The following is a 12,179-nucleotide window of genomic DNA, read 5'->3' as shown; positions in this document are numbered from 1 at the left end:
TATTTTGGATTTCTTCTTTGTCCACTCAATTAAAAGGAATTGTATTCTTACCAACTTGCTAAGCAATTTCTATTTATATTTTGGAGAAAACGATTTCTATTTCTATTTTTAGGATATTAATATTTATTCAAAGATAAAGGCATCCAATTCTAGATACAGCATACATGTTACCTTATTCCTTCCATTTTGTATCTTTGTCATTGCGAGAGTTTCTCTTTTTTATTCCATGGTATCTATTCTTCCATAAATTAAAATTAAAATTTATATTTTGTCTCCAAATTTAAATGTTAGTCAAATGATTGATTAATAGTTCTCAATAATGATTTTTTTTTGTATTATTCATCAATTGTGATTTGTGATCAGTGGCGCTTAAAAAATCATGGAACATGACCTCATTTGTCCAATTGTCACATATTATTGGACTACAACTCCTCCTCGTCCCTCACAATACTTGTGGATCCTAGTAAATATGAAAAAGACTCATTTTTTTCTTATTCTATTAACATTTCACTCGTTTAATTTTGCCTTAACTGAGGAACGTTTATCTAACCCTAAAATTGAATATCATTTAATTTCAATTGGAACTTTAGTTATGTTTAGTGGTAAAACGAGTGAGCGGTTCAATACAAAGAAAATGCCAAAGGAACTTAAAACAAATCCTTATTCGATTGTTGATTACCTGTGCTAGTTTTCAAAAGTATCACTAGAGAGAAATATTATAACTGGTTGGGTATATACAACACAATAATGTTGTTGAATGAAGATATAACCTTTGATATTGATCATTTTTAAGGTTTCTTTACCTAGTCAGTAAGTTTGAATAGCTTGTTGCAGATGAAATTTTTTAGATTGACTTGTTAGAAAGAATCAAAGACTTCACATCTTGCATAATAGCTCTCATTAATATAGTGTGGTTTGTTAATAGAACGTTGGATTAAATGTTTGTTGAAGTAGTTCTCTTAAATTTGGGATGAAAAGATGTTAGATTCATACACTTTTGAAGATGTGCTTGCAGATGTTCGATTTCTCTTTAGTGTCATTTTTTGATGATGAGATAGCATAACCAAATGGAAAAAATAGAAAAAATAGAAAATAAAGAAGATAGATAAAGATATGAGTGATGATGGAGAAGGAAGAAGAAATGTACCAATTTATTGTCGGATTCTAATCAATTAGAAGCGGTCATAATCGATTAGAACATTTATGCAAATGATTAACTGATTGGTTAATAAACATGGTTGTAGAGTTTTGAAAATATATTCGATTAGATCTATAGTCTAATCGATTAGAAGGAGTTGAATTTAAATTTCAAAAGGTTCTAATGAATAACCTTAAGGTGTAATCGATTAGAAGGCGAGATTTGCAACTTCTAATTTTTGTTCCTGAAATATCTTTTGGCCAATTTTTATTTGCACCTCCTTTTTAATTTTCTAATCCATTTTCTTGTTGACATTCACTTGAGTACACAATTAGGGATGAAATGAACTGAACGAATTAAATTGGTAATTTAGCACTTGTTAAAAAAAATAAACAGAGTTTTGCATAATGAAGGGAGGTTGGTTATGTCCAATCAATCACCTTTAATTCCTCAAATGTTACAAGAACTTCATTCATCCCCTCAAGGAGGACACTCGGGTTTTCTCTAAAAATATAGAAGGATAGTTGTCAATTTATATTGGATTGGGATGAAGAATATTGTACATGAGTTTGTAAGAAGGTATATGTGCCAACGATAGAAATACCTTGCTGCATCACCAAGGGGATTTCCTGCTTGTTCCATACAAGATTTGGAGTGACTTTTCTATAAACTTTAATAGTGGGACACAGAGCCATATTGGTAGTGATGGATCATTTGTTAATACATAGTCACTTTGGACCCCTCAAACATTCCTACACAATCAAGAATATGTCATAAGTGTTCACTAAAGAGGTCATACGCTTGCATTGTACACCCGATTCCATCGTTAGTGATAGGGATATAGCATTTATGAGTCATTTATTTGAAGGGGTTATTCAAATTACTATGTACTTATTTGGAGATGAGTTTGACTTATCACCCGGAGTCGGATGGACAAACGGAGGTAGTGACTCATTGTCTTAAGACATATCTTCGTTGTTTCATAGCAGTGACTCATTGTCTTGAGACGTATCTTCGTTGTTTCATGGCAGATCAACCTAATTTATGGGTAGGGTGGCTCCATTGGGCACAATATTGGTTTAACACCGCATATCATTCAGAGATGGATAAAACTCCATTTGAAATTATGTATGGAAGGAAACCACCATTGGTTACTCATTAAGGGATAGGTGAAACAAGGGTGGAGGCAATGCAACGAGAATTACTTGACAAAGATGAAGCCTTGCATAAATTGAGAGCACACTTGTTATGCGCACAAGACATGATGAAATCACAAGCAGACAGAAAGTGATCAGAGAAGTGCTTTGAAGTAGGAGGGAGGGTGTTTATGAAGTTAAGCGCTGATAGACAACAGTCACTAGCAGCTCATATCCATGTCAAGCTGGCAGCTAAACACTTTGGTCCCTATCCTATTGAGGCTTGTATAGGAGTTGTGGCATTCAAATTGAAACTACCTGAAGGGTCCAAAGTTCACTGTTTTTCACGTGTCACTCAAGAAGGCAGTAGGAGGAAGGGCTACCAGACAATTTAGAAGGTGATGGTCCTAAGATAGTTGAGTAGTTACCTTTGGTTGTAAGATTTTAGTCATGAGAAGGGAGCTGCAAGCTTCCCTATAGGAGCATAGCTCTGGAAGTACCTGGGTACAATTCCCATGTCTGTAAACATTCCAATTTAACCATAATACAAAAACAGGGAGAGATTCAGATTAACTACCTTTTGTTCAAATCAAAATATACAAATAAATATGGATGTGTGATTATTCTCCAGCTCACAATTTTCTAATCCAAATACAAGGAATCATGCTACCCTAGCAAGGTTTACAGACATGTTTATAATACATTATATACTTTATACTAGATAACAATCACATATAGCAAATTTCATAACTTACTCTATTTTAAATCTACATGAAAAAAAATCAATTATCAGGATCAGACAAGTTAGAGGGGCTGTCAAGTTCTGCCATGCTAGCAGAAGCAAAAGATTCAGTAGAGTCCATCGTAGACAGGGAAGAAACGGTATCTGAATCTGAGACAACCTCGTCATGGATAATGATGTGATCTTCATCAATATCAGATGTCTCTGATCCTGATGCCCCGAGCAAGAGTTTGTTTATTGCCGACTTTGCAGTTTCGACAAACCACTCATCCGCAGGAAGTGCACTAAATGGTAATGGCAATTTGTTGAAGTCAGAATCCGGCAATGAAATGCAACTAAGAGTAAGGATTGCAAAACATGAACCGAGACCACGGAAATGAATAACAATAATACCTTTGTGGGTTTATGCCCCTAGCGGAGAAGGTCCGGATGGCACGAGCAATAATAGCCGATGCTATCTGATGAACATGTCGAGATGGATATCCCGCAAACCGTGCGATTTCAACCGTAAAGTGCATATCAAGTATCAGCTGCCACAAAAAGTCAGTTATGGTTTGTAAGATGGGGGATAGCAGTCTCTATAAACTCTACTTAGTCCTACTCATTTTTCAATGTCAGACTTAAATTTTTTCAATACACCGTCCTACTCATGTTTCAATGTGAGACTTAAATTTTTTTTAATACACATTATTGGTGTGTGGCCCGAATTGATAGGACTTGATACCATATTAGAATTTCAGTTGGGTTTAACTCAACACTTACAAAACTGGCTTGAAAGGTAGAGGGTGTCATTCTTTATAAACTCTTTATAAGCCTTATCATTTTTCAAAATGGAAATTAGATTTTTCCCAATAAACCCAAATTATAGACATCTGTTAAAAGACTTTTTCAAGTCTAGTTTGTTATGTGTTCCCGAATGTAATTTTGCAGTCAAAGAACTATTTTAAAACTCGGGTTGCATTTGAATTATTGAATTTGGAAACAAAAGAATTCAAACAACCTGTAACTTAAAATAATATAAACTTGGGAGTCATTATCTATGTAGAGTAGACAGTACCTGATGCAAACCAAGAGGCAGTAGAGGAGCTGAACTATCCTCCAAGACACCCCAAAATTCTTGCTCATCAGATAACCACATGACAACAGTCTCTGTTAATCTTGCAAGCAAAATTTTCTGTATTTTCTCCTTCCCAAGCAATACATCTCCAGCCACAGTAGCTAATTGCTGCAGCTTTGCAAATAATGCCTGCAAATATAGACCTGTCAGTACTAAAACAAAACAGTTTTCAAAGTGCAAAAAACACACCCAAATGTTTACACACACATATATATAGAAGTAGAGAATGAGAAAGATGACCTGAAATGGAAGTGAAGGCAGTGGGCCAGAATCCAAGTAAAGATCCTCTTTGTTATCGCTCAAGTAAATATTTGCATTCAATCGGGTTTTTCCCTCTCTTGAATAGATGAAACTCAAAACATACTGCCGACAGAAGTGATCTCGAAGCTTGTCAAAAGAATGCTGAAGATGTTTCCTCCACTCCTTTAATTCTACACTAGCATTTGTATTGAAACCAACAGTCTCCGTGAGTCCATTATTTGGTTCTTTGCTTTCATTTTGTAGTATCCATGTCGACAATACAGCACTTGGTAATAGTTCATCCAAAATAGTAAACGCTATTCCTAATATTGCAAGTTGTTCCGAGTCTGTCTCAGCTCTGAAAGGCACAGCCTCTTTAAGCTCCGGAAGATTGTCATCATCCAAAGGACCCGGTAGTGATTTGATAAGAGTGTCCATGTATTTATCAAATAGTTGTATGATTCTATTTAGTACATTTCCTCCAAAGTGTAAAATAGTCATTGGTGTTAACTGTTCCAATATCTCCTGTATAGTTTGTAAAAATAAACGTTCTGTTATAACAAGACAAAGCAAAATTACAAGCAAAATCATTCATTTGAACTCATTGAAAGACTCTTACTATTTTCACATACAAACTGAAATACACAAACAACAAAACAGGAGAAGAGAAGATGCAGAGACAAAGGCAGAGTGTGATCGATCATTTTGACCACGAAAGCCAATTATTGCTTTCAGGATATCCCTATCCACACCAATCTTGCTACTAAACCCTTGGGAAAATAGAAGCTCCTTCTAAGGACAATTCTTCTGTTAGGACTTAGGACAATGGCAATTTATAGTAATAATAGTAACTATATATTACATGCTATAGATCATTAGAAAAAACCCTCATTCCCCTGATTCTTTTTTTCTGTTTCAGAGTTGAAATCTCAGCCACTACGTGGTTTGCTGGCACAATTGTTCGGAATAAGTTGTTTGCAGGTTCAGTATACTGTAAGATTGGTCCTTAGACATTGCATTTATTCTTATTGATCTGAAAGGAGGAAAAACCCAAAACTTCATGCTGATGTACACATTTTGCAGATATTAGGGGTATTTGGTTGGAGCAGAACGCTCACACTTCCAAGGTGCTTCATATCCTTACTGTTGTTAAACTATGAAGCATGGACACTTGACACGACATGGGGAAGAAATATTGTGATAGTCATCTGAGTTGTTGGACACGTGTACACTGTCATACGGGTGTCAGACAAGGGAACATGCCTCCTAAGTCCTAACTTCAGGGGTGTTTGTACTTCATAGTTGCTATGTGAATGTGATAGGAACTTTTCATGGTTTCTCTTGGGTGTTTTTCTCATCCCTTCTACAAAAGAACTCCCCAATCAAATATGCAGAGGGATTATTAACAGGTTTTTCTTCTATTTTAAAAAATAACCCCCAAATACAGGCACCTAGCCACTTATTGTAACAATAACATTTCTTCAATTTAAAAAACTGAAAAATCACAAGGAATTCTTAATAAAACTATTTCCGGTTTATGGAAATTGTAGTGAATTTAATCAACAAATGGCTATTCATCAACCACTATAAACCAATAAACATCATCAAACAGTTGAGGGATTAGTTCCTAAACCAGAAAGACTTGTACTACCAAGTATAGCTTTTGTAAGATATTCCCAAAAGAAAACATGTAGAAAGGAAGGGAAAAGATATATATATATATATATATATATATATATATATATATATATATATATATATATATATATATATATATATATATATATATATATATATATATATATATATATATATATATATATATATATATATACACACACTCATAAAGGCAGAAAGGTACATGAAAGTTAATATATATCAGAAAAGTATGCATATACCAATAGTCACGCATCAACTGACAGTACTACAGTTAGTTCCACAAGTACCTCAACAGAACAAGATAAACCATAAAGATCATGGCTATCAAGGAACATTTACTATAGGTCAAAACATAATTTGTATCATGAAAACTGTAGTTAATAATTTTCTTAACCTACCAATAAATTTTTAAATTTTTCTTCTTAGACTAGCATGTTGTGCTCTCAAATTATTTAATCTATCTCCAGTATAAATGTTTATAACAACAGAAAGAGCAAAAAGAGGTGGGAAAAATCAAAGCAAAAAGAGGTGGGAAAAATCAAAGCAAAGGATGTTTTATCAAAGGTTGCTTAATTCCATCAACCAAAAAAATGTGCAGGGAATACATTAATTATTGTTTATTTGATGATATCCATATCAAATGATGAGCTTAACTTACTTCAATTACTTGCATAAATCGCACTCCACTCTCAACAAGCACGTTACTGGATGAAGATGCAACTGCGGAAAGTGAAGAGGCAAACTGTGGTGACAGTGGTAAGCATTCAGCCGATTCTTCCATGTCAAGAACTACTTTTCTAGCACGTCTAAAATTTGACTCTAAAACTTCTTCAACAGAAGGACGCAGTAGCACCAATAGTAATTTAGACATTTTTAATCCTTGTGGCTCCAAAATTGAGCAGTACTTCAAACTGGCCTGAATGCAGATGCTAGCAGATCGTAAGGCAGACACTGTCTCGGATGATGGTGCATTCTCTTTCACCAATCGTACAAAATATTCAATTTTCCACTCAGCCCACTGAACAATTCTGTTTGTATAAACAGGATTATCTCCAAAAATCATACCAGATTCCTTTATTGTCAATGAAATAACAGAGAAAACAATCTTAGACAATGTAAAAGGAAATGTTTCAGGACAGAAAGAGCTCGAAGGAAGCAACGCCTCAATTTTTTTTTGGAGGTGAGACCCATAAAATTTTAGCATTAGTTGATGTGCAACGGGACCTTTTCCAAGTTTTATCAAACCATCTAAGGCCTTCTTAAGCTCAGGAAAACTAACAGAAGGTTGCTCAGCAATTCCAATTAGCTGGTCTTCAAGCACTGCCTTTCTTTCCATGAGAGCAGACTTATATGAGGAACCTTCATCTGAAGAGTTATTCCCTGAGACTTTCAACTCGGCATAATTTTTTTCTTCAGCATCTAATGCCTCTAATGCTTCTTCAAACTTATGCTCAGCCAGAAGTACATCAATGTTTTCCAAGAATAGAGTTTTCTGGTCATTTCCCTCATTGGATACAGGCTCAAGGGGTTCAGGTTCATGAGGAATTTCATCAACATCTTTGCTAGACTGATTCCACTTATCCAATTCATGGCAGACACCAGTCATTAAATCCTGTACAAGAATACCTTGAGCTGATATATGTTTTTGCAGATCAATCAATTCATGTTTGACCTCCACAGCTTCTTCAGATATCCTACAACATCAAGAACAAACAACTAAACGAAATTATGCAAAATAGAGGAAACTGATTTAAATTATAACAAAAGTATGTAACTTTACAGTTCAGATTTCAAATTTATCAAAAATATTGATATAGGAACCATTCATAAGCCTTTTGCTAACAGCTTGAACTTTGGGGAAGCTTGGTTTTCTGATCAAGTGGCGGCTTTGTGCTTCGTGCATACTTCAATCCCAAAAATTGCTTTTGTCTTTGTGCATATGAATATGTTGGAGATATACTAAAGTATAACTAACCTACTGGGCAATATATTATGAGGTTAAGCTACTTAGATGATTATTGTTGGAAATTCAGCCTTAATTACACTCCGCCCCTAGCCGCCTAATCGCGCCATCTGGGTTGCCTTCATTGCAGCCTCTAGCACCTTTACTACTGTGTTGGATGTGAGGGGATGGTTTAGTCTTGCGTTGTCTAGAGATATGGCCTAAGGATTGGTTATAAAGTTTAGGCACACGTCATCTCAAAAGCCGGCTTTCTAAGGTTGAATTAAGTACTCCTAGAAATTGGATTGGGCCTAACTCAGTCTAACAAATTCCGCTTGTACGGTGAGAGTTGCTCTCACTTATAATTGCATATTCAGGTTGTCCCTCCTCCAATTTGGGACTCTTAACACACACCTCTCACACTCAGGACTGGACATCTCGAGCACGACCCAAGTGGCCCGTTAGCAGAAACTTGATAGGTGGCTATAGATTTTGAATAGACTCTGATACTATATTAGATTTTAAATTGGATCTAACTCATCCCTACAAATTGGCTTGTAAGGAGGACTGATAGGCTATGATACCATCTTAGAATTTGGGCTATGTACATTCCAAATTCTAAGAGTTCTTAATAGAACTACACAAATGATAATACTACCAGCTTGATCCTCATCTTCCTCTGTAGTATCATTGGTGTAGAAACCTTTAACAAGCTATGCTTGCAACAGAAATGGTTGTCGTGAGTCATGACAGTGGTTAATATGTTCATTAAATAAGATTATAAAAAATGTCATCAAAACTTAATAAAGATACAGTGAAGAAAAATGAAAATAGACCAGAGCTTTATTCGTGCTTATTAGCATAAAAGAAAATATCTTATACCATATATGATTATGACGCTTGTGTTAGAGTATCTTAGTATATCTTTAGGAATCAGTTTCTAATCTTAGATTATCTCTTAAGGTTAGTTTCTATATTACTTGGTTGTTATTTTAACTTTTTTCTCATATTCTAACAGGTATCAGATCAGCCAAAGAAAATGAATTGTTTAGTGTCTGCCAGAGGTGTCGAAGGCAGATTGTGGAATATGGCAGAAGGCCATAACAATCCAAATGAACACACCATTGCAGCTTATGTAGCCGACATGGTGCGCACCGCTTCACAAATTGGCTACGGTGGTTGCCAAAAAAAAACTTCCACGCCATTTTAACAGCACTGGTATCTGCTTATTATAGGCCCTATATGGGTAAAATTGAAGTCAAAAGTTCAAGGAACAACTTTCTAAACAACTTCACTAATAAGTAATAACTTATCCAGAAATATCTTACTCCCATTTTCACCACTCTATCAAAATGATCATTAATATGTTGACTACATCCCTTTTTAGAGACAACTGTTAAAGTTGTGTTAAACGATTATGGCTAAATGGTGATCACTCATATGACCGGTAACCAGTGCATATAGGTACCAGTTCAGAGACCAATTGAATGCATCATTTTCATTAATAAAAATAGAAATGGTCTCACATCCATACTCAGTAAGTACCTACTATGTGTGCTTGCAGTCATATCAATACAATAGACAAAATGTAAATGGGATATACAAAGGTTTTAGCATTCCTTACGGGATAACTGTAAATTAATTGAGATGGGAAATGCATGCTAGCTGCTTAATAGAGAAAATCAGGAGAATAGAAAGGAGCAAGAACATTTTAAGTTAGTTGATATATGTTACCTCAAGAAAGCCAAGTACTTTGAGTGCATATTGCCACATAAGTTCTCCACGGCATCCTTCAAATCTAAGAGTTCACAGCAAAGCTTTCTAATTCCCTGAAATGAATGACAGGTTTTATCATCAATATCATCTAATGATACATGTCGTACAGGCGATGATTAGTTAAGCATAGCCGTTATACTATGCTTATAATGTTGAGCATGATATTGCTACCCAATCTAATAGTTCTTAAACGGAACTCTTGGAACATGCAAGCACACCAGGGCTACAGCCAATGTTATCGATAACGGACCATGGCAGAAAACCAAAAATCCGCTGCCAAAAAACAGTGATTTTACTACGATTCTATTTGGATTGACTTATTTGCATTTATCTACAGGTACAAGACTTGTGAGATTGTTTGAAAGAGTTTATGGAAATATCTTATGACATGTCTATAAATTGTTTTCAACTCATTCCTATAACCTCTCAGTTACAATTTATGAAAACAAGTTGATTTTAATTCATCTTTTGTTATAAAAATAGCTTATACACAATGTCGTCAATCAGGAATTGCACAAAACATCAGTTTGTTCAAATTCTGCTACACTACATGGTTACAGAGCTACAAATAGCAATGTATTGCAGAATAATATCAACTTGTTCAAATTCCGCACACGCAATAGCACCGATATTTGACAGCATTGCTTATACCTAAGCCCATACATGTGTTTAAAATAGAAAACCCTATCAAAAAGATAACTTTTTTATTGAACTTAACCATCAAAACATCAAATCCGAGTTCCAAAAAAGACAGATGATCAGAATGAAGATAAACCCCCAATTTAATTTCTATTATCTAGAAATGTAGGTTACAAGGCATTGAAAAATTTCAAAAATTGAAGAGAACAATGATAAAAGGCATTGTTATTAAGGGTGAAGTGAAAGAGGAAAAAGCGAACCTTTTCGGTTTGAGACTGGTAGAGAGAGTCGACCTTGGATTGAGGAATGATGCTCTCAATGGAAGGGAAGTCATCTTCTTCCTCGCTACTTTCCATCGCTCTCAGTGTGTAGTTGTTGAAAGCTCAGCGAGGAAGTGAAACAAGACCCAAACAAAAATTGAGATTTTGTTTATTTACTTATTTAGATTTTGATTGTCACTAAATATAAAATTCATTTTTTTTTAGCTAAACCTCTAACATCTATTCATATAAAAAATAGAGGTTAAAGATGGGGCACTGATAGTGTGTAAAAAAATTTTACATTGTCATCCAATAGAAACAAATCATTTTGCTATGTCATATAAATTTTTTAAGAATTACAGTCTGATTTGTCTTGATTCATGATCGTGATTGGTTGACAGTGTAAAACTTTTTTACACTGTCAGTGCATCATCCATTTTCTCTAAAAAATATATTCTTTTACTACGGTATAAAATAGTTTTACGCACATATTATAGAGATTTATTAATCAGTCATGTCATATTATATATTTAAATTAAAAATATTGATATAATTTCACTGAATATATGGTTGTGATTGATTTAGATTGACGGTGTATATTATTTTTTTCTCTTCTTTTATATTGATTTTATTTTGATCACTTATATTAAAAATATCTATGAATTTTGAAGTATATTTATTATTAGTTTTTTAAATATATTTTTTAATAATTGTATTAATTTGTCTTAAAAGATCAAATTAAATATATATAAAAATAAAAATAATTTAGTAACGCAAATACGTGTAGGGTCATTCAAGTATTCTTGTTTTTTTGTCAAAGATTAATCACATGTTTTTTCTTAGAGATAAAATATCTTTATTTGAATGAGATACTTCGATTTCTTTTAATTGAATGGAATATCTCAATTTTTATAAAATTCTTAGTTCTGCAATGTCTTTCGTTCAAATTTTGTTGATAATTTCCTTTTGAGTAGTTATTTTTTAGTCTAATCATCTCTTGTAATAATAATATCATCAATATAGACAAACACTTCTTTTTGCTTTTCTCCTTATTTATATTTAAAAGTGTGATCTCTTTGATGTTGTTTACAATCCAAATGCAAGCATTGTCTTTGTAAATTTTCTAAATCATGCTTGATGGAACTAATTTAATCCATATAAGACATTCTTCAATGTTGTTAGCTAAAGTGACTAGAATAGCATTCTTGGTCGACCATTCATGGAGACTCTAGATGTTGTGGCCTTTTTTGTCTACCTAAAGATAAAGTATCACAATAGTTATGGTAGACCTGTTAGAGTCAAAGTCAGCCTTGGCGGAGCACGTCAAATACATGAAGCAATATTGAAAAATCCCTTGATTGTAGTCATTGTTCATGAATGAAGAGATGGGGGATTATGAAGCGTTGGATGTGGTTGACCTCGATGTTCGAGAAATACTTATCTTGCACTTTGTGAGATTTGTCTGCGTTCCTTCGACGATCGGCCTTAAGGAATCTGTATGTGCTCATTCGGAAGTCGAATTTACCTTTG

General features: G+C 34.2%; 1 protein-coding gene across 1 annotated transcript; it reads right to left on the bottom strand.

Annotated features, from left to right (window-relative positions):
* Positions 1-2,837: 2,837 nt before the first annotated feature.
* LOC131602519 (exocyst complex component EXO84C-like) lies at positions 2,838-10,818 on the bottom strand. Its single transcript, XM_058874653.1, has 7 exons — positions 10,650-10,818; positions 9,709-9,803; positions 6,691-7,726; positions 4,374-4,898; positions 4,074-4,262; positions 3,410-3,546; positions 2,838-3,300 (listed from the first exon to the last, which is right to left on the bottom strand). Exons 1-7 carry the CDS (start codon positions 10,743-10,745, stop codon positions 3,057-3,059), a joined length of 2,322 nt encoding a protein of 773 aa, XP_058730636.1. The 5' UTR covers positions 10,746-10,818; the 3' UTR covers positions 2,838-3,056.
* Positions 10,819-12,179: the final 1,361 nt, after the last annotated feature.

Source organism: Vicia villosa, linkage group LG5 (genome assembly GCF_029867415.1).
Source record: "Vicia villosa cultivar HV-30 ecotype Madison, WI linkage group LG5, Vvil1.0, whole genome shotgun sequence".
Lineage (NCBI taxonomy): Eukaryota > Viridiplantae > Streptophyta > Magnoliopsida > Fabales > Fabaceae > Vicia > Vicia villosa.
Note: the sequence above shows the minus strand (reverse complement) of the source record. Positions and strands in the feature narration are given on the sequence as shown.

Coding starts and splice junctions, on each gene's coding strand:
- LOC131602519 (XM_058874653.1), bottom strand. CDS start 10,745: ATGGAAAGTAGCGAGGAAGAAGATGACTTCCCTTCCATTGAGAGCATC. Junction 9,804..10,649: donor ACCAGTCTCAAACCGAAAAG/GTTCGCTTTTTC, acceptor CATTCATTTCAG/GGAATTAGAAAGCTTTGCTG. Junction 3,301..3,409: donor AGGGGCATAAACCCACAAAG/GTATTATTGTTA, acceptor ATTACCATTTAG/TGCACTTCCTGCGGATGAGT.